This window comes from Engraulis encrasicolus, chromosome 24 (assembly GCF_034702125.1).
Source record: "Engraulis encrasicolus isolate BLACKSEA-1 chromosome 24, IST_EnEncr_1.0, whole genome shotgun sequence".
NCBI lineage: Eukaryota > Metazoa > Chordata > Actinopteri > Clupeiformes > Engraulidae > Engraulis > Engraulis encrasicolus.
In genome coordinates, this window is record NC_085880.1 from 44,984,720 (window position 1) to 45,007,514 (window position 22,795).

The following is a 22,795-nucleotide window of genomic DNA, read 5'->3' on the forward strand; positions in this document are numbered from 1 at the left end:
ATTATGAGGGGGCCCTTTAAGCCAAAACTGCCCGGGCTCTATTTCTCCCCCCAGTCCAGCCCTGATCTTCAGTCATTATGTATCCTGCGGCGGTCTCGTACAGAGGACAGAGCTGGGGTACACTTTATATAGCGGGCCGGCTGCTTATTTAGGATAGCCTGAAATGGCATTATATTCAGCTATTGTTGTCTTAAAGCACAAACACACTGCAGATTGTTAGAAAAATGGAGAATCCAATGATTTCTAGACTCATAGATGTTGGAGACGGCACAAAACAACAGCATCTCTAATGGTTTACAATACCTGCATATTGTTAGTGCTTGAAAAAACTCGTCAAAAACTATTTGAGGATATAAAATGAGGTAGCAGTTTGTACAATGTAGCCAGTCATATGACAGATGGCTAGATGTAGTAGAGAGACATATCAGTCAGGAATGACTGTTGGGAAGTTGTGTAGCCTGACCAATGCATAATGTGGACTTGTGAGTTGGCAAGGCTAGAATTTTCTCAATGTCTATGTCAAATGTTGCCTATACACATAATAATGTACACAATAAAAATAATACATGTCATATTCTCGTAAAAGTCTGTAGAGGTAATTTATTACTTTAGTGACAAAAAATAAAACATGTATGGCTTTTCTGAAAATCCAAAATTACCACGTATGTATGTATGTTTATAATGAAAAGGCAAGTGCAATCCTTGACTATTTCGTAGGGCCGCAACAATACACTCACGATTCGGTTTGTATCGCGATTCGCGACACACGATTTCTGAAATGTATCTCATTTGAAGCTTGGAAGCACTATCACATCAAATTATATGGTTGTTTTCTGGACTGAAGGATAACAAAACTTTGAAAGGGCGTATCACGATACTGCCTCCTTACATCACGATACAGTATCGTGACTCTGAGTATCGCAAATTCTCGGTTCGATCCAATATCGTTACAGCTCTACCATTTAAGCCTATTTTGCAAATTTGCAAATAATTCAACTAAAAATGCCCCCAGTCTTTGAAGTAATCCAGTCCATGAAGTTGAGGACGTTGGTGTAGACGCCAGGCTTGTTGGCCTTGCCACAGCTGTCTCCCCAGCTCACCAGGCCGTAGAGGAAGTGGGTGCCGCCCCTCTCGCAGGTCAGAGGGCCACCGGAGTCACCCTGTGGAAAGGCACAGCACAGGGGACACACAGAGGTGTCAAAACGTCAAAGCGAGAGTAAATGCATGGTGTAGCTCAGGGATGGGCAACATTTATGATGAGGAGGGCCACTGCTTTTCGTGGTGACCATCGGAGGGCCATATGACCACAGATCTGACTGCAACTTTTAAAGTGGGCCACCGGAGTCACCCTGTGGAAGAGGTAGAGGGGACACACAGAGGTGTCGAAACAAGACAAAGCAAGAGCAAATTCGTGGTGTAACCAGAGATTCTTTAAGTATATAGAGATATGCCAACATAATAGGTTTCTATGGGCACCTAACATGACCAGGTTCCGGTCTGCCTAAAGGGGCGTGTCATAATGCTCCTAGCATTGAATAGAACAGTCCTCAGGTCTGCCTAGGTCTGCCTAAAGGGGGATTTCCCCCCCAATAATAGAAGCCGGAAACAATGGGCCAATGGAACCTCTCTCTCTACTCTCTCTGGTGTAACTACAGTACAACACTAGCACAGTGACGGCATAGGGTCACATGCACAAGCACATGACTGAAATATTTCAATATATCTCTTCCTCTTACCTGGCAGGAGTCTATTCCGCCCTGCAGGTAACCGGCGCAGAACATGTTGTCGTCTACTATCCTGCCGTAGACGGAGGCGTCTGAGCACTTGTCCTGGGAGATCAGCAGCACGTCAGCGTCCATCAGCTGGCTGGAGCCATAGTCCGCTGCGGAGTGAATGAATGAATGAAATTTATGTGAAATTTACGAGGATTTACGGTTCAGGATCCGGATCACCACCAGAATTTAATCATTTCTTCCTTTGGTCATTATCAACAACTCCACAAAAGTTTTGTTCAAATCCGTTGATTAGTATTTGAGTTATGCTGCTGACAAACAAACAAACAGACAGACAGACAGACAGACAGACAGACAGACAGACAAACCAACGCGACCAAAAACATTACCTCCTTGGCGGAGGTAATAAAAAGCCATAAAAATAGAAACGAAAAAGCGTAATGGAAAATGTGTGATCATTACAGTCTTCTGTTGCTCCCCATCCGGCAATGGAGCACTCTGTTCCATCTGGGAAGGTAGCGTTGGGCAGACACACGGTCTTCACGTACTGGGTCTCCACAGCACATCTCCCATTCCTGGCCTTCAGTTTCAGCAGCGCTGCAATGACAAGCAGAGATAGAATACACTCTGAGGGTGCATTCCAATATGCGACCTTGTGTCCTCCACTTGGGCTTGTGGGCTGATGTTTTGCTGATGCGCCGCCTCCATGGCGAAAACAATTAAGTGTCCCAGCTGTCAGCCTAGCCACAACAATTTTTGGGGGACTATTCCTCATTCACCATCCAGTTTGCAAATGAGAAAATTACTTTACAAATGAGCTTCTGCAAGATATTGAAATATAATGCTGTTGTCAGTGATGTCATCACGACTTATTACTTCCTGGTACGAGGCCACAAGCACAAGTGGAGGACTCAAGGTTGCATATTGGAACGTACATTCTGTTTCTCCAAATATATACTGTTTCACTGTTTCACCAAATATTTAGATATTCAAATAAAGGACTTTTTTAGGAAAAGCACAAAAGCACAACAAATACCTCTTAATGTATGTCCTCTACAAGTCTTCTGTTGTCCAGTCTTGCACTCTAAATGTCTGTATGAGCACTGTCTATGTCCATACTGTCTTAAGACCATGTATAAGTACTGTCTATGTCTATACTGTCTATGTCCTTACCTAGATTAGTCTATGTCTGTATGGGAAAGCAAGAAATGTAATTTCAAATTCTTTGTATGACCAGTGCATGTAAAGAAATTGACAATAAAACCTACTTGACTTGACTTGACTTGACTATTCACTTGAAAAAAAACTGTATTTGAATCTCCAAGAAAAAGCAGAATGACCTGTGTCTCCAAAACAGCATACATTTTTTATTACCCAGATTCAACAGGGTCCTGTCCTGGTGAAATGGCTTAGAAATCCTGATCCATTTTCACATCACCGACCATGTCAGAACAATTACGCTGTCACTTTGAAACTAAAAAGTAGGAAAACTGCATTGAACTTTGTCCAGTGTCAGGTATCGAGTATCTCACCAATATCATTGTAAACGGCTGCAGATGTTTCTCTGTACTTCTCGTGGACTATGGCCTGCTCCACAGCAAACGTCTGCTCAAAGTCTTCCTTCTTCCCGAGGTCCAGCCCGCCTAGTACCACCTGCATATCTTGGTTCTTGTTACTGTTCAAGAAAAGACAGAAGGGTTTGCTTTTCAATACTATCTACGTGTCATTTTCCCCCCAGACCAAATCAGAATTCAGTGAGGTAACATATTGAACAGCACATCGATAGGCTATGCTTATTCTATCATTTTACACGTTACATCATTCATGTTCTAATGCAAACTACAATAAGAAAAAGGCACAGAAACAAAAAATGTATACAGTATTTCAACTGTAGTATAGTCATCATAGGCCTCATTGTTTTGCATTGGAGTGTTACATCTTCCAATTCTAATGTTAATTCTAATTCCATTCTAATTTCATTCTCCAAACCAAGGAGATTACTTGTTATCATTAAAGGCAGCGAGAATACTCTTACTTACCACCTCTGCTGAAGGTGAATTTTGGCAATTTCAACATGCAGCTCTATATTTCTCATACAACACAGCAAGCCAACGGTAGCTGGGCCAATCCAGCTACGTGTTGAAATTGGCCGAAATGTAAACTTCACTTTAAAACATTTTAACATTCATGCTGAGTTCCAACTTCAACAGACCTACTGTATGAGTTTCAAGGTTTTATTGACATTTTGTCTTCACTCAGAAGGAACCCCACAACTGCAGAGGACAACTGCTCAGGAATGCAACTAATATCTACAAATTCTCACTGCAATTGCACAGAAGCTAAGAGTTTCATCAAACAAAGTTCATGGTCAGCTTGATTTTTTTTTAACAGACCTAAGACGATGATGCACGAAGCACCAAGGGTCTGCGTGAGAGCCAGGCTACGACCCTCAAGGTAGTATTGCCATTGTATTGCCATTTTGTGGCGTCTTGACTTACATGCAGTGAGCAGCAGTCAGTACCCAGCAGCTGTGGATGAGGACGGCTCCGCAGGTGTGCCGGAAATCCTGATTGGAGCCGCTGAGCTTCACCTGCAGGGGAGGGAGTTACTGTAGAACAGTGGTTCTTAACCTGGGGTGCGGGCACCCCCTGGGGGTGCGCCAGAGATTTCAGGGGGTGCGCGGAATTTTGTTTGTGTTGAGGTTGTGACCAAAATTTGACAGTGAACAGTATAATTAGGCCATATCAAAAAGCAAATTAAAACATGTTCTGGTCCCCATGAAAAGTAATTAAGGTATTGATTAATGTCTCAAGCTAGAATCATTATAATTAACCACTTAAATCCTTTTTTAGTGCGTAGATTCGTGTAGAAGTTTAGGTTGGGGGTGCGCAGCTTGTCTTGGGCACAGATAAGGGGGTGCGTTAAGAAAAAAAGGTTAAGAACCACTGCTGTAGAAGATGTAGAGTAGACCGACAGCTCTAAACCTTTTTGACCCTCATCATAAGCCTCCCAACCCCCCCTGGACCTCATCATAAGCCTCCCAATGCCCCCTGGACCTCATCATAAGCCTCAGAACCCCCCTGGACCTCATCATAAGCTTCAGAACCCTCCTGGACCTCATCATAAGCCTCAGAACCCCCCTGGACCTCATCATAAGCCTCCCAACGCCCCCTGGACCTCATCATAAGCCTCCCAACGCCCCCTGGACCTCATCATAAGCCTCCCAACGCCCCCTGGACCTCATCATAAGCCTCCCAACGCCTCCTGGACCTCATCATAAGCCTCCCAACGCCCCCTGGACCTCATCATAAGCCTCCCAACGCCTCCTGGACCTCATCATAAGCCTCCCAACGCCCCCTGGACCTCATCATAAGCCTCCCAACGCCTCCTGGACCTCATCATAAGCCTCCCAACGCCTCCTTGACCTCATCATAAGCCTCCCAACGCCTCCTTGACCTCATCATAAGCCTCCCAACGCCTCCTTGACCTCATCATAAGCCTCCCAACGCCCCCTGGACCGCATCATAAGCCTCCCAACGCCCCCTGGACCTCATCATAAGCCTCCCAACGCCCCCTGGACCTCATCATAAGCCTCCCAACGCCCCCTGGACCTCATCATAAGCCTCCCAACGCCCCCTGGACCTCATCAGAAGCCTCCCAACGCCTCCTGGATCTCACCATACAGTGAGCCTCCGAACGCCTCCTGGACCTCGTCATAAGCCTCCCAACGCCCCCTGGACCTCATCATAAGCCTCCGAACGCCCCCTGGACCTCATCATAAGCCTCCCAACGCCTCCTGGACCTCATCATAAGCCTCCCAACGCCCCCTGGACCTCATCATAAGCCTTCCAACGCCCCCTGGACCTCATCATAAGCCTCCCAACGCCTCCTGGACCTCACCATACAGTGAGCCTCCGAACGCCTCCTGGACCTCATCATAAGCCTCCCAACGCCTCCTGGACCTCATCATAAGCCTTCCAACGCCCCCTGGACCTCATCATAAGCCTCCGAACGCCTCCTGGACCTCATCATAAGCCTCCCAACGCCTCCTGGACCTCATCATAAGCCTTCCAACGCCCCCTGGACCTCATCATAACAAGCCTGCAAACACCCCCCTTAAAATTAAAAAACAAAATAGTCTAATGCCCCCACAAATGTTAACAAAGCACAGCCCCTCCCAGCCACTCCATCCCCAACAATCCAAGTGAGGTCACATGATGCTATTCCTGGTAGGATGCTGCTACTATGGCCATGTTTGTAATGTCAAACCTAAGCTGTCTGTGTGTCCAATGTGTGTCTACCAATTTATAAACATGTCGAGCTGTGCGTACTATAGACCAAAACCCATTCCTAACCCTAACCTGTCAGTGAATAATGCGTTTCCACCAACCTGATTATGTCAGTACAGAAATGTATAGGGGAAAAAGCATAGACTGACTGCCCCCTTGACTTCATCATAAGCCTCCCAACGCCCTCCTTAATATTAAAAAAGTTAAATGGACAATTAAGCACCACATCCCTCTCAACTGCATCCTTCTCAACGCCTGCCTTGGGCTCCCCAACGGCCCCCTGGGGGGCTGTACCGCCCCCTTGAGAAACACGTATCTAACCCCTACACAGGGCTAGACTGGGGTAGAAATGGGGCTTGGTCACTTTTGGCTTAAAGGGGCCCCTCATAATATGTGGCGCAGAACTGACTCACCGGTGGGCCCCACACCCCTATTTTCAGGGGCCCACGAGGCTGCGGGGCCCATGGGGAAATGCCCGCTATGCCAGATGGTCAGTCCAGTCCTGACTGCTACCCACCTGCAGGGAGGCCTGCCATGGGTTGGCGCCGGGGATAGCCTTCATGCCACCGTAGATCCTCTGGAGCATGCGGCGCGGCTGCGGCTTTCCACAGGTGGCGTTCCGGCTGACTGGAGCAGGGGTGGTCGCTGTGGTGACGTCGGGGGCTTTGGTAGTCGTAGCAACTGGCTCTGGCTCTGGAGATCTGGTGGTGGTCGGGGGTTCAGCCGTAGTCATATTATCTGTAAAGTAAAAAGAGGTAGGGCCAGTGGTGTAGTCTACCTAGAACGCAGGTATACGCAGTATACCCACCTCAACATTTCAAGGATTTCAATATACCCACTTACTAAAATTGATTGATCCATTATTTAGAATAGCACAAATATATACAGTATACCCACTTCAAAAAATGCTCAAATATACAGTATGCCCACCACAAAAAAGTAGACTACACCACTGGGTAGGGCTATAACACCAGCCTTTTCACATGGAATTAATATTTACAATACATTACATTACATTACGCTTAGCTGGCGCTTTTATCCAAAGTTACTTTATTTACATAAGGTGAACAGTCATAAAATGTTTATGACATGGACATAATGTTTATGACTTATTTATGACTGTGTCATGACACTATTATGACACTGTAATGACATGCATATGACACAGGCGTCAAGTAAAGTGTTACCCATTTGTCTGTCATGTGATGAGTAAGGACACAGTACAGTACCTGAGCATTCTCTCACGTCACAGTGGTCCCACCTCAGTTTCCGTCCTCTTCTGATGAAGCACCAAGGCATCACGTCACCGTCTGGGTTCCTGAGTTCAAGATTCAAGATTCAAGATTATTTTTAGTTGTCCCGCAGTAAATTTGTCTTGGACATCACAAAGGTGCTGCATATAACACAGACCACATAGATAGAACAGAAGTGCAGTACTGAAGTGCATCATGGTTGTATCCCATAGGCAGATGTTAGTTAGCGGTTTGAATTTAGTATGATTAATAGATGTAGGGACGAAAGAAAATGTATACCTGTTCAGAAACCTTTTTTTTGCTTTTAACTGGGACACTCTATTAGTTTAATATGGTATAATATTAGAAATTAGAATTCACACTTAATCGTGAGCGTGCATGTGCGCGCACACACACACACACACACACACACACACACACACACACACACACACACACACACACACACACACACACACACACACACACACACACACACACATGCATGACTAACTCTGTGTTATCATGAGCATCAGAAGGCTGGAATATGAAAAGAGGAAAACTTGGAGCGTTCCCATTGCTAGGCCAAACACGCCACAATTCCTGGACAGTTACAACTCTTTGCTTCCATCATTGTCAATAAATTTACGTACAGGTACTATATGAATAGCTTATCATGAATAAATCTGAAGCTAAGGTAGACAGCCTGTTTTCTTTTCAAAACAGGAAGAGAGTAAAATAATTGTAGTGAGGCCCAGCCGTGGTTCAATCAGCTGGGCACTCGACTGCTACACCGGCAACCCAGGTTAGATCCTGTCCCAAGGTCATTTGCTGAGCCCTCCCCCTCTCTACCCACTAATTTCCTGTCACAACTTCACTATCATGTCATGATAAAGGCAGAAAAAGCCCAGAAAAATACTTAAAGGGACACTGTGTGAGATTTTTAGTTGTTTATTTCCAGAATTCATGCTGCCCATTGACTAATGTTACCTTTTTCATGAATACTTACCACCAGCATCAAATTTTAAGTATTCATTATGACTGAAAATGTTTTACTTTTCTTACATGGAAAGGGGGATCTTCTCCATGATCCGCCATTTGGAATTTCCAAAAATAGCAATTTTTAGCTGCAAAAATTACTGTAATTGGACCATACTAGAAAATATTTCTTAATTACTTAGTAAACCTTCATGTAAAGATCAAATTTGGCAATAGGCAGCCCAGTTTCAATGAGCAGCATAGTTGCAGTACCTTCTTTGACCATTTCCTGCACAGTGTCCCTTTAATAATGAATAATAATACTTGTAGTGAGAGTAAAGGTGTAACCTGCAGTAATTGTGAGGGCCCAGTCCGTCGTCGTCGTCAAAGGCGGTGAAGGGGTCGACCCCTCTCTGCAGCAGGAAGTAGGAGTTCCAGTACAGGCACTCGTCCCCATCCTCCGTCTCCGACACCTTCCCCCGATAGGACTCCCCGTCACCCTCATAACAGTCTTCTGGACCTGTTGGACAAGGAGAACACGTCACCCTCATAACAGTCTTCTGGACCTGTTGGACAAGGAGAACACATCACCCTCATAACAGTCTTCTGGACCTAATGCACAAGGACAAGGAGAACACGTCACCCTCATAACAGTCTTCTGGACCTGATGCACAAAGAGAAAACGTCACCCTCATAACAGTCTTCTGGACCTGTTGCACAAAGAGAACACATCACCCTCATAACAGTCTTCTGGACCTGTTGCACAAGGACAAGGAGAACACATCACCCTCATAACAGTCTTCTGGACCTATCGGACAAGGACAACACGTCACCCTCATAACAGTCTTCTGGACCTGTTGCACAAGGAGAACACATCACCCTCATAACAGTCTTCTGGACCTATTGCACAAGGACAACACGTCACCCTCATAACAGTCTTCTGGACCTATTGCACGAGGACAAGGAGAACAAGTTTCATTCAGGGCTGCTGACAGCTTTTGCTGGGCCCAGGACAAAGTAATCTGAGAGGGCCCCCCATCTATACATACAATGTATCGGAAACCCAATTTTGGCCCTACCTGCCACACCCCCCCTGTCGGTATCCCTGGTGTCAGTGCTTCAGTAACCCAGCAAGACACATCCCCTGTTATAGCTGTTACCAGAACAGCATTGACCAAGTCATCATGTATTAGTGATGGCCCTGTGTACTGTCATAGTGGTGTAGCTTTACTATGGTAGAAACGTTTTTTTTTTTTTTCAGGGACTATTACAGCGTTATGCTGGTGGAGCAGGGTGTGTTAAGAGGCTACAGTGTATTCAGGTGTATACACACCACCTTGTTTGATCCGGACTAAAGCAAGGAAACTATCAAACTGTGAATAAACCTTACTGTAAGTAGAATGACCAAAAGTGTTTTTTCATACCTTGGTATAAAAATTTCAAATAAACAACCATCAACACACTTATGTAAAACCTTCCACTACATCAGCTGGTAGGCTACGTGTTTAATCAAGCAGTTTTTTTGAGATTGTAAATGCGCTACAATATTTACTGCATGTACAGTATTTGTAAGATGTTTTGTAAGGTGTTTCATCTTTTAACCCATGGATATAAAAGTGTAAAAATGTTTTGCTTTTTACCAACTTGGCAGAACTGGCCATCGTAATTGGCAGGACAGACACACTCAAAGTTGCGGCCGTCCTTCACACACTTGCCCCCGTTTTGGCAGGGATCAGGGTCACAGATGGAGTCTATAGGGGGACACAGAGCAGCAAGAACCAATATGAAACACAACATTAAAGGAAAACCTCAGCCATTTTCAATATGCTGTTGTATTGCTCACACTAGCCTTGACTTGTCAGTACCCGGTGATTTTTCGGCTACGCCCTTTCTGAGATTTGAACTATTTTAATGGGGGCGTACTGACAAGGGGCGTACTGACAGTCTCACGTAAGTCCAGGATAGAGTGGTGCAGTACAACTGCATGTTGAAATTGACTGAAGTTATCCTTTAACACTTTTTCAACTTTTTCTGTTCAAAAGAAATAAACAGCCTGCAAGCAATATATAGGCCTATGCATATTTGAGCAATTGAATTGAATTTAAATCTGTTAATTGATATTTTGAGAGACCCCCTCATATGATTCTCATTAACAAAAATGTACACATCCTACTGTACATGATTTTCATTTAAATAAAATTATTCCAATTCTAACCAATCTGAGATTGACTACATGTGGCAAATTAAGCTTTTTTTGTTTACGGAAAACCTGCAAACACAGTGCTGCAGTTATGGTCCCGCTTTAGCAGAGGGGTATAGCAACAACAGTATTTGTTTAGGCCTAAAGGACAAGCAAGTTCTATGCATTCCATTAAGTACATCATAAAAACAAACAAACTGATAACAACAAGGTGCTGACTTGCTCTCTCCTGTCCTGCCTACACAGCTACTGAAAATCTGAAGACCAGGAAACTGAAGCGTAAGTGCCTGTATTCCCCAGCAGATGGAGCCATATTGCAGGAGACTGTGCTGTNTCAGGCCTGGAATTTCGACATTTTAGGGGCAAGGCCACTTGGCCTTTTGAGCTGTCGATTTTTTACGGGCACACAGGCCAAACGGCAGGGCACCAAGGCCATACATGAAAACTTGCAGAATACAAGACTGTGTAAAGGGTAGTGTGACCATGTTCGTGCCAGCAGAAAGGAGGACATGTTTTTGGACGGAGGGTTTGGGGGTTTCTTAGTTTGTTTCCCTCATGGCCCTCGCGAAATTCCTGCCCTGGCTGTCTTATAGTAAGTCGGTGAAGGAAGAGCTGCAGATAGACATTAAGAGCATTTGTGTGAAAGAAATACAGTAGCACTAACTCTGTTTACTATGTGCCCAGAACTACCTGTATTGCTTTATGTGAAATGTGAAATACACTGTGAAATGTATTTTAATTGCCTTGCACGTCTTACAACACCTCTGTTTCTGTGATGCAACTGTGACGGAGAAGTTCTCTGTGGGGTTATAAACACTCTGCTACTGGCCCTGCCATGGCGTAACGTTAGGGCACTTGTCCACTATGCAGCCAACCCGGGTTTGATTCCCAGCCCGGGTCCTTTGCCAGTTCTTCCCCGTCTCGCTCTCCCCACTCACTTCCTGTCACCATCTTCCCTATACCGTCATAACTAAAGTCCAGAAGACCAAAACAAATCTTTAAAAAAACACTCTTTCTGGCAGTATCGTTCCTGCTACTACTGAAAGCACTGAGGATGGGTAGGTGATACACAGCCATTTCTCCCATCCATGACCTTACCTGATTCACATCTGGGGGGCTTGAACGGTTCTTTGCACTTGCATTCGTAGAAGGGTGGAGTGGAGGTCAAGACACAGGTACCATATCGACATGTGTTTCTCCTGCAAACCTTTTTGGCTGACAGAAACAAGATGCTTTTTCAAAACAAGCACAATAACCACCAAGTAGGCCTACATTATCCTTCCCGTTAACACAGCTTTTTGAAATCGTTCTTAGTTATATCTTACTATAAAAGTCTCTCAAAATGAAATGTTACCTTTCTCACACCTTCTGCCTTTGAAAGGCTTGGGGCAGTCACACTTAATTTTTCCATTTCTTCTCTCCTCGCAAACACCATTATTTAAGCAAGGGTTTGGATCGCAAGAACCTTAAGAAAATAAATAAATACATATATAAATATAACACATGTGTCAACAACCTGATAATACCAGTATGGTAAATGAAGTTTACAGTTTCCCAGACCATAACATGCTTCCTCTTGGTGTAACAGTCATACAGTAGACTAGTACAAAGTACACACTGCATGAGTGCAAAGAAAAATGACATTAGAACAAAATTTAGACTCAACATTTTGTGCTGAAGAAAACTGGTTGGAATTGATACTACAAGTATGTTCTCAGGAAACGGTACGATAAGCTGCATAGAAGTAGTGTCCTGTTCTGCGAGACAGAGCATAATGGTCAAACCAAATATAGTGTTTCTGTGAAATTCAAACATTAAAACACTCGTTTTACCTCTTACTTCCTGGAGCTCTAGCAGCCATCCCCCATCATGCTCATCATCATCATCCTCACTTTGGTCGTCAGACTGATCAAACTCTCGGGCCCAGTCTGGAGAAAATAGTGCTCAGTTCAAGACACGTGCCGTACCTTAACTTCAGAGGGGTATACTAAGAAGCTGGTTCAGGAGTAAACCAGGTTAAGTTAAGAGGTAAATCATCTAATAGAAGAGCCTGGAGTACACATTTTCTAAGGAAAACTTTTTGCAAGTCTTCATTTCTTAGGGATTACACAGAGTACATGCAAAAGGGCTAGATGGCGCGCTAAGAAGAGCTTCTATGAGCTTCAAACACACTTCAGACAACCTTTTACAGTATTTTAGTTGTTTACTCGACAGTATGCATGCATGACAGACAAGGTGAAAATGAACAGTGTGTAAACTTACCTTCAAACCGGCCTCTATGCTTCTTTTCACGACCACGGCGCTTGTCGTGTTTGCCATGTTTCTTTAACTAATGAAATAAGTAATAAAAAGCACAGCACTTCACAAATAATTATTTAATGCTTCCTTTTTTGTCTTTTCTTGTGAAATTAAAGGCTAACCAAAAGAATAAATAGTGTTAGCAAAGTTCTAACGAGCATGCATTTTGTAAGTTAAAAATAAGGCAAAGTAGAAATGTAATGTAATGTTTCCTTTTTTAATCTTTTGTTGTGAAATAAAGGCTAACCAAAATAATAAATAGTAATACGTAGAAAAATTCTAACGTGCATGCATGCATTTTGCAAGTTAAAAATAAGGGAAATTAGAAACGTAATGCTTTCAAAATATTTTTTAGCATGAATACCTCAGCCTGTGCAATGAAAGCCAGGAGGGAGAGCAGAAGAAGCAGCAGCCTGGTGTCCATGATGACCCTCCTCTACAGTGGTGAGGTAAAGCGGTTCAGACTAAAACTAGTCCATGTTTGGATTTCTATCTGGGTCATTGTCCTCTGAGTGGGCGAGTGAGTGGTGCCATTGATTGCTGCGCTCCTTTTGCAGTTCACCTGGGTGGGTATGAGTTTATGGGGAATTCTGGCACAGCTTCAGGGCCGGTTCTAGTCAACTTGGTGCCTTAGGCCAGTGGTTCTTAACCTTTTTTGTCTTGCGTACCCCCTAAGCCTCTTAGTTGTGCCATGAGTACCCCCTAATTAATTTTCTATATCATTTTCTCTGTCCTGATGTGGCTGCTCCATACATTTGTTATAATAATAACACTTTTCCAAGTACCCCCTGCAGTGTGCTCGCGTACCCCTAGTGGTACACGTACCCCTGGTTGGGAAACACTGCCTTAGGCGAGCACCCCCTTCCCTTTGTATACATTTAGGGTGAATCCCATTACACCCCTTAGCCCTACGCGAACCCCTTTGCCTCCGTTTTGCGCGTCCACGTGTAGGGGTAGTGGCATCCCGATTCACGTTCAGACAGATGGGTAGGGGTAGGGAAAAGGGCTTTCCACCCCTCCGCGCGGAGATTTTCCAACACCAGACTCCGCAACGGAGGGCTTCGACAGGTTTCCCTGAATGCATTACGAATTCATTAAAAAAATTGGCAGCAAGCCGCGGTACCTACAACAGCACACAAGTTTAAGCATTTTCGCCGCAATTGATGGTTTTGAAGTGGTAATAATTATTCCATTACTAAGCTTAACATTGTCCTAATGCTTTAGCCTATGGCCCTTTTCTCCGTGAAACGCACATGAAAACAATCGCTATTAACGTCAACCTAATGCATGGAATTAGTGACAGCTGTGAGTGTCATTCCGTGATTGTTGAAGGGGCATCCCAATCCATAGGGGTTGCATTTCAAGCCCTACACCTTGCGGCTTTGTTGAGGTGGCAAGAGGAAGGCAAAGGGGTAGGGGTGGAGATTAGTAATGGGAAAGGCCCTTAGACATTGTCATCTGTAAACATAGTGCCATGCATCTGATCGAACACAGCTAATCCGTGCAGAGTCCATGCATTATAATTATCAACGTGTTAAGTGTAAAGAGGTTTTTTTTTTTGATTGACATTCTAACTCTGTGGGACATTAATGTCTATCTGACATTCTAACTCTGTGGGACATTTTGGGCATTTCTGGCGCCCCCAAGACATTTGGCGCCCTAGGCAACCACCTGGTGGGCCTATGCCTAGTGCCAGCCCTGCATAGATTAAAGGGGCACTTCTGACAATTTCAATATGCTGTTGTATTGCTCACGCTACCCTGGACTTGTCAGTAACCGGTGATGCCACATTTTTTGGCTCAGTGAACATTCCTTATATGTAAGGTAAAAACATAAAATTTCAAAATGTTTCAACTGATGAATATTATTATGTTATGTTATGAATATTATGTTTCCCCCCGCATAACATATTGCTGTGCACCCTGCTTTTATTGCTGTGCAGTAGGATATAAGTGGCATTAAACAATAAATAAGCAAACAGGAACTTGTATTCAGATTAATTTGCCTTCTTGGTGGTTCGTATTCAGTGCTTTACTGCATTTGCTTTTGGAAAAATGTAAAAATTGCAAAATCGTTTTGGGGGGTTATACTAATGCGAAAGCCCCCCTAAAATAGGGCTAACTACGACCCTGCACTGCACCATGTATGGGCAGCAACCCACCTGTGAGGACGCAGATTCAAATCGAGCTTGCAGGGCCGCTGAATCCTTTTCCCGGTCCCAGGACAAAGTCATCAGGAACAGCCACAACACCAAGTGTGTTGCCAGATTGGGCGGGTGCCCGCCCAATTGGGCTACTTGGGATGAGCGTCGGCGGGCAAAACCTGGAAAAATTGGCCATTTGGCGTTTTTTTAAGCCTTTTCGGGCGCATGGAAGTCAATGTAATTTGTAAAATTTGGGCGGAATTTAGCGCATTTTGGCGGTTTTTGAGAAGCTTTTGGGCGGGATTTGGTCAGACACATCTGGCAACACTGCCCCCGCCATCCCCCCCCCCCCTCCCACACACACACACACACACACCTTTTACATACAATGTAATGACAGCCCAATTCTGGGGCCCCTCTCTCCATGGGCCTGAGACAACTGATCCCTTTGTCCCCTCCTTTCATCTTCCTTGGCGGACCGTCATTTCCCAACCCTATCGCATCTCTCTCTCCCACTTGTTTCATGTCACCAGCGTCACCATCCTGTCCAATAAACCCTAGTGCCTAATGTATTTATTACAAGTAGCAGGGGGAAGGGGGGAGCTGGCAGGTGCTCATGTATACATGTGCGAACCAATATTATTTATTTAGGACGAACTTTAGACTTTGTTCAGGAGAGTTAGTTTTACATTTACAGGGAGCAGATTAATCAAACTTGAACTTTGTTTAGCAGCTGCTATTAAAGGTATACTACAATTTATGGCACAGTCATTCATGTAGGCCCTATGCCTTTATGGAATTATATTTTTATGCAATTAAACTTTACTAACTTACAAATAGGCCTACACAGTTACTTAATGGCCTCTGCCTTTTTCTTGCTGCTTTTTGTCAAATATCCATCTGCATTCCCATTCACGTAGCTGACATTGTTTTCAACTGATATTGTTTTAATGTGTAATTTAGTCTGGCCCTGGTTAATGAGACATCGGAAGATTGTTGATGGGAACAAGCCCTTGTTTTTCAAACTGTGTCTGTGACTATTGGGCAACGCTTTGATGTCACTCCCTGAAAACCCAGTCCGATTTGCATCCAACGATTCAAAACAAATCAAAACAAATGTCCTATGTTGTGATTGGCCCGCACATTTGATTAGATTGCCTTTATTGTCCCGGAGGGGAGGAGATTCATTTTTAGAAACCGTTACAATCTTAACATATACAGTAGCATATTAGACAGAAACAAGACAGACATCACCACATTAACAACACGAGAGAAAACTCTGCTACACATCAACAACATGGATACCGTACATACAGGAAGAACAGCCCCAGACCCAACAAAGTCTAAATGCCACAAATAGCCTATCCCAACACACCAAGCCGTTTTTCCCATGGACACATTGACAGACACAGCTCACACACACCCACATAACCTCAACACACAGCAAAGTATGAATATCCATACACAAACAACCTCCAGACAACTACATGTAGGCATGTCCGTAAATATCGGAAGAAGATGCCTGTGGACCATGTTATGACTGGCTATGCAGCTACTGTATTGGTAAATTTGGACTCTGCATCGTGCATTGTGTTGACGCCTTTACATGGGAAACAGCAGGTGTCCAGAGAAGACACAGTGGTTGTTCTGGTTATCATGCACCCATGAAGAAGGAAACAGCTTGACGTAGACCTCATCTCCCTTCTCCAGCAGAACAGAGGCTCCATTGGAGGGTTTGGAATAGCCGCGTGACTGTCGACTCCATGCTAAAGCAAAGTGCTTATCATTTTTAAACAGCCAGGCTCCTTGATCTGTAGATGCATGGCCTTCACCAAGTACAAACACAACAAAGAAGTAGACTCCTCTGGTTGGAGCTGTGAAGACCCCTGTGACACAAAGACATCGAGATGGAGTAAAACAAAAGCAAATTTTGACTATCATTATATAATTATTTAACTGACTCACAACACTGTTACAAGAATCAGAACTCGCTCACTTAGTATCTTTCAAAACCTCATTCTTGGGTTACCTGTGTTTGCGCTGTAGGCATTGCCAATGTTGGTGAAGTCGTTTCTGAACACTAGAGGGCTATCCACAGCAGTGGGTCCAAAAGTTTCACTACCCTTTGTCACCAATGAGGCTGAGAAAGACACCCTGCTCTGTTCTCTCTCCTTCTTCAGATCTGATACAGCAGTCACAGTGCGATTCAGACTCATTGCTTGAGCTGTGGAACAAAGGAAGGTAGACACGCACACACACAGACACAGACACAGACACAGACACACACACACACACACACACACACACACACACACATAAATCCAACAAATTGTGCTTTCATGTAATTTAAGAAAATATATGTGAATCTAAAATGATTTGAATTTGACAGTCAGTAATATAAGATGTCATACCTTTGTTTTCAATCTTAAGTTGATTGACCAAGTTCTCACTCTCCCTCAGTCTGCTTTCCAGGGCCTCTGCTTTCTTCTCACTGGCCCTCAGTCTTTCCTCCATGGCTTCTGCTTTCTTCTCCACAGCCTCCAGTTGTGTCTTAGTGTGTGTCAGCTCAGATCTCTGCTCTTCCATAGTCTTCTCACTGTCCCTCAGTCTGCCCTCCATGGTCTCCAGTTGTGTCTTGGTGCACTTGAGCTCCACTCGCTGCTCTGCAATGAGGCTGCTCATCTCCCTCAGCACAGTGTGGATGTCCAACGGTGGTTGGTAGTCTTTGCCTGTGCCTGTGGTTTGGAGAGCTGCACTGGATGCTGCTGCAGCCACACACTGCCCGGACCACAGCAACAACAGAACAACTCCAGCTGTCTTCATTCTCAACATTGGTCACCTGTGATGAACCAAGAGTGTTAAAAGGAGAATTTTGGCAATTTGAACATGCAGCTCTGTATTGCTCAAGCTACCCTTGACATGCCGGTACTCAAAGATGCCCTAACAGAGTTTTTCAAACAGAGAGTTAGTATAGCCGGTAACCCTGGAGGGCAGAATTTACATTGTGTTTTGCAGTGAAAGTCTGAACATACTCCAAATATCACCTCCAAATATCACCGGATGACAGATGACTTACAACATGGCGTGTGTTTGTGCAGTCTTACCTCAGCAGCAGTTGCAGGTGGTGGTGAAGTCTGATTTCCTCCTGAAGGAAGATTCTTTGCGTGTAGCACACTGATGCTGATGCTGATGCTTTTAAGCCATGAGATGGACTACAGCTACCTCCCACACCATCACTGCCCTCCAATCAGAGCCTTACCCAACTTCCAATGGCCACCAATAGATGCAGACGGCGGCCGTGTGCTCCACACCCTCTTTTCCACTTCAAGCACTGGTTGTTCTTGTAGTGCAGGTTCAGTTGTAAGTTTAGGAACATTTCATATAGATTTTTCCATTCAGCATTTTTTTTACTTCTAGGACCCCCCCGAATACAAATCCACCTGTTTCCAATTTTTTCCTTAATATTTAGTGGCAAATCCAAGATGGCTGCCATTGTGTACAGAACATTCGCCATTAATGCTGTTTTAAGGATTGAATTTCTTCAGTTAATCTTTTTTTTATTTCCAGGACAAAATTTCATAGAAAACCACTTGTTTCCAATGTTTTGCTTGTTTTTTAGTGGGAAAATCAAGATGGCTGACATCATATTTGGCAAAATTGGCATATTTCAGCCATTATTGACTTTTATTGGTAATATTTGTTACATGACTGAAGTCAGCCATCACATAAACTAAATCCATTACAAAATCCAAGATGGCCAACATTTCATATAGCAAAATCAATATTAACATAATGATTTCAGGTCTATAAAGCCATTCATTTGTGAATTTAAGCACACAAGATTGTGTGCAGGTCCAAATTATTGTTCAAACAAAAATTACTATGAATCAATTAATGTACAGCACCTGTTATGCAGTGCTACTTGTACAGTAGTAATGGCCACACTATCATACCTTTGTAAGACCTTTGGCATCATGAAGTATTGGTGGCACAAGTGTGAATGTAAATTGTGTCTGCCTCCAGAAATTTTGGGGCCCACAAAAGATTTGATTTTTGGGCCCCCATAAGGGCCCCTGTCAGTGCTGTCAGTGCTTGGGCCCTTAGAATCTGTAACATCTTCCCCCCCCCCTAGCAACGCCCATGTCTGATGCTACAGAGTATTCTCTCTATATTAATGTGTGGAATGAGGTAGTCCTATTGCCCACTCTTCTGGATAGTTCTATGAAATGAATTAATAGGATTGTTTTGTACTTCCTGATCAGTCTATAGAGCTTAGTTGGAGGCAACAGGCCTTTTTTTGCAACTGGCAAATTGCAAGCCAATCTTTGCGCACAACATTTAAGGTGTGTCACCCCAAACTTCAGATGTTCTACCTCTGAGACTGAGGCATCGTGAGGATGGACAGAGGGCTCCACTCCTGTCATAAATCACACCGGCTCCACCTGCTGCTATGCTATTGAGATCAGGGGTCAGTTCAGATATAGATGAGATCTAGGTTATTTGCTAGTTCAAGGGTTTTTGGACCAGGGACGTGCACAGGAATTTCAAAGGGCAGTTGCTCTAACCTGAAGAAAGGGCAACCCCCCCCGCCCCCCCCAAAAAAAAAAAAACATCAACAATGAGCGGCCTTCAGAATTTTTTAGGAAACTGCACCATGGGTATTATTATTTTTAGTAGTAGTAGGCCTAGTAGAAGTAGTATACTATTGTCATAATTATTAATATTTTTTATTGTATAGTATCCTGAATATGCGTACCATATGATATAACATGCTAGTTTTTAAACATGTAGGCCTACCTATTAATCATATCAGAGATGATCAGCCTTATGCCCACCTGCCCTAAATGTCTCCTGATCCACATTTCCTCATGTGTGGTATGTGGCTGCCCCTAAATTAAATGAAATTATGAGGTTTTTAAACCTGTATCAGTCACAGAGATGATCAGTCTTGTACCTGCCCTATGTGCAGAGGTCTGTGGCTCTGAGTCATCCTCATCTTAAATGAAATGAAATGATGAGTAAATTAATAGGCTAAATATGAGGATGCTTAATCAATTAACCCACTGTCATCTTTATAATCCTTGTAGCAGCCAAAGTAGACTTTAAGTCATAATAAATAGAAATAGCTTAAAAATGGTTAAAAAGATAATTTAATTTGAATGTGAAATTTAATTAATAGGCATATTCCATGATTAAAATGATGAGTATTATATAGGAAAGCTAAAACAATAAGAATTCACAGGTTTAGGTCATTTGTTGGGTCTTTTGTAGCCTATATTAAAAATGTGTACTGTCGCTTTAAGAATGGACGAGCCGGCTTTCATTTCAGATCGCAAAGAACCGTGGCGTGGGAGCACCAGTTCTATGTTGCTCTGAAGCTCCGAGCTTCTCGCAGACTTTATAACCTTTTATTTTCATTACAGATATTTCAGTTAGTTCATGCACATTTTGTAGGCCTATGTCTTGAGAAGAACAGTAAACGTCAGTTATCACGTGGAGTGGATTTATTTCAATTACATGGACATTGACAGTGGAAACAGTAGCCATCTTTGGGTCGGAGAATAGGCTACATCAGCGTAAGAAAACGCACTTTCCTAGCAGTCTCACCAAAATCAAACCTCTACAATCCTGAAAAAGATTCTCTGCCTCACCTGCACCTGTTCATTTTTTTCGCAGCCAACTCTGCAGAGATGTGCTTAGCTAGCCTACCCCCTTAAGTTCTCTCTTGCTTGATAAAACGACATGTCATCTGCATGTTTCTTAGTTGGGTTAGCCTTCCACAAAACAACCTGAGCCATGTAAAACGTTGACTGCAAGCAAGATAGCTGGCTGTCGTATTCCCCCAATATCTGAACGTGGCACACCCCGGCTGTCAGATTATTTAGGATCAAACGTCCTAAACTCGAGATCGGCTTTAAGAGACATTAATTGTGATCATGCAGTTTAATACTGTGTAGTCTGCTGTGTTTCCAGCTCACCTCAGGCCGTCAGGGCAGTCGCTCTACTCCCACGACATCTTCGACATATTTTGCGTCTCTGCCCTGGTCGCATGCATGCTTGTTCCCATGTAGAGCTGCGCGTGCCCCCCGCATCGCGCATGCTGCCCCTCCCTTTGCCTATCTCTCGAGGTGCAGGTGAATCTGAATTTGAAAACTTAATTTAGGAAGCTTCAATCAAAAATACGAATTGCAAAGCAAATCAGTTGAAACATGAAATCTTAGCCTATTTTTCCGAGGCATATCTACAGCTGGCTGTCGGGTTTTTTGCTACCTAAACGTGGCGCTGGCTGGCTGTCAGATGTATGATAACTAAAAGTTCTAAACTCAACATTGTATTAGAGAGGTTGATTGTGAGCATATTTTGTACCCTAATATGTAGACTGTGTGTAGGGCTCTAGCCGACACCCAGGCATCTTCAAAATCTTTCGTGTGTCTTATAGGCGCTCAAAGCGCCTGTCGCGTGCCTTCTCCTAGCCTCGCGAGCCATCCTATGTACTTCCGCCAAAGGATTGGCTCCACTACTGTACATAAATACGAAATGAAATGGTAGTATTATGGGATGGTCAGGACCAGGCTAGCCTTCTCCCTCCCCACCGGAGTTGTTGCGTAGCCTAGGCCTACCTACCTCACATCGCTCGTGCCCATTCTCGACGGGTCTGATGAATTTGTATGACTGACTTAAGTCTTTATTGTACAAAACTTCAATCAAAATTATGAATTATAAAGAAATCAAATGATATTGAAATATGAAATTATAATTGCCATATTATTTTACCTTCCCTTGGAAGGGCAATATCAGCCAATGTGGGCAAAAGGGCCGTTGCTCGGGCACCGTGGGCAACTATGGTCTGCACGTGCCTGTTTTGGACACCATGTTGAATTTTGGCAAAATATGAGATACATGTTGATAACGTGCCTATCAAAATATTACCAATAGGCGTACAATACTGCAGAATGGCTTTATAGACCGTAGCCCCTTAATGCACGCCTTACCTCCTGTGGCATGCTGTAATAGTCATTGAAAGTGAACTACCATAGCACTACAATACTATGAAGTATTGTGTTAGTAATGCACAACGACTTGGTCATTGCCATTCTGGTAACAGCAAATTTATAACGCCATGTCTTAATGGGTTAAAACACTAAAATGTCCTTATTTTGCTATAATGTCAGCAATCTTGGATTTTGCTTCTGAAAGTTAAAGGGAAAATAAAAACAAGTTGTTTTGTATTCAGAGGGGGTCTTACAAATAAATAGGATAAGACACATTACCTGGTCATAAAAAGAGTAGCCTGGTCCTGACCATCCCATAATACTACCATTTCATTTCGTATTTATGGTCTGGCATTTGTTTGCTCTGAAGCGATTGTAGGGAGCAGGAAGTTTGCACTCAGTTATGGTTTGAAATTATTGGACACCTCTCACCCAATCGCTGGCAGTTACTCAACAACAACATAGTGCAGATCAATGGCTCTGGCGCAGATGTGTACGTCATTGTCACGAGCGTCCTCCCCCTTTCGCCCCCACGTGGGTCCGATTATTGGCTGTTTTCTGGGGGGGCGTTGCGATCAAAATTCTACTGCTCCAGGCACTCCACAGAGAAGCACGGCCAGACTACAGTAGTGGAGCCAATCCTTTGGCGGAAGTACGTAGGATGGCTCGCGAGGCTATAAAAAGAGCCGTTCAATGCCTTTTCTGATGTCATATTGAATTTTTACAACAGATTGAATAATTTTTTAATGAAGTTCATGTACTGGCTGACTGAACAGTCATTTATCCATTGTGAATATTACAAATACAAGAAAAAACAATGACTTGAAATACCTTCAAACACCAAATACATAATTTATGCTACATGTCATGTCAGCCATCTTGGATTTTGGTACTAAAACTTAAGGGGCGGGGGTGGAAACAGGTTGTTTT

General features: G+C 43.7%; 2 protein-coding genes across 3 annotated transcripts; both read right to left on the reverse strand.

Moving 5' to 3' along the window:
* Positions 1 to 580: 580 nt before the first annotated feature.
* On the reverse strand, positions 581 to 13,265 carry LOC134440756 (hyaluronan-binding protein 2-like). 2 transcript variants are annotated; one of them, XM_063190865.1, is made up of 14 exons: positions 13,095 to 13,262; positions 12,695 to 12,761; positions 12,265 to 12,360; positions 11,787 to 11,897; positions 11,531 to 11,647; positions 9,873 to 9,983; positions 8,581 to 8,752; positions 7,252 to 7,340; positions 6,540 to 6,760; positions 4,232 to 4,323; positions 3,266 to 3,408; positions 2,196 to 2,330; positions 1,737 to 1,882; positions 581 to 1,160 (listed from the first exon to the last, which is right to left on the reverse strand). In XM_063190865.1, the coding sequence occupies exons 1-14, from the start codon at positions 13,152 to 13,154 to the stop codon at positions 993 to 995; spliced, it is 1,728 nt and encodes a 575-aa protein (XP_063046935.1). In that variant the 5' UTR covers positions 13,155 to 13,262; the 3' UTR covers positions 581 to 992. The 2 variants fall into 2 exon arrangements, with proteins under 2 accessions (XP_063046935.1, XP_063046936.1); XM_063190866.1 differs by lacking the exon at positions 581 to 1,160 and adding an exon at positions 1,311 to 1,349 and having other exon boundaries at positions 13,095 to 13,265.
* Positions 13,266 to 15,992: 2,727 nt separating this feature from the next.
* On the reverse strand, positions 15,993 to 17,708 carry LOC134440862 (uncharacterized). The gene is made up of 3 exons (XM_063191018.1): positions 17,285 to 17,708; positions 16,903 to 17,097; positions 15,993 to 16,759 (listed from the first exon to the last, which is right to left on the reverse strand). Exons 1-3 carry the CDS (start codon positions 17,703 to 17,705, stop codon positions 16,476 to 16,478), a joined length of 900 nt encoding a protein of 299 aa, XP_063047088.1. The 5' UTR covers positions 17,706 to 17,708; the 3' UTR covers positions 15,993 to 16,475.
* Between the last annotated feature and the right edge of the window lie 5,087 nt (positions 17,709 to 22,795).

What these genes read in the sequence shown, in the direction of transcription:
- LOC134440756 (XM_063190865.1), bottom strand. Translation starts at nt 13,154, where the DNA reads ATGGACACCAGGCTGCTGCTTCTTCTGCTCTCCCTCCTGGCTTTCATT. An exon ending in CTTTCATTGCACAGGCTGAG is followed by an intron (nt 12,762 to 13,094) that starts GTATTCATGCTA and finishes TTATTTCATTAG; the next exon opens with TTAAAGAAACATGGCAAACA. An exon ending in AGAGCTCCAGGAAGTAAGAG is followed by an intron (nt 11,898 to 12,264) that starts GTAAAACGAGTG and finishes TATTTTCTTAAG; the next exon opens with GTTCTTGCGATCCAAACCCT.
- LOC134440862 (XM_063191018.1), bottom strand. Translation starts at nt 17,705, where the DNA reads ATGTTGAGAATGAAGACAGCTGGAGTTGTTCTGTTGTTGCTGTGGTCC. An exon ending in ACTTAAGATTGAAAACAAAG is followed by an intron (nt 17,098 to 17,284) that starts GTATGACATCTT and finishes TTTGTTCCACAG; the next exon opens with CTCAAGCAATGAGTCTGAAT. An exon ending in TGCCTACAGCGCAAACACAG is followed by an intron (nt 16,760 to 16,902) that starts GTAACCCAAGAA and finishes TTTGTGTCACAG; the next exon opens with GGGTCTTCACAGCTCCAACC.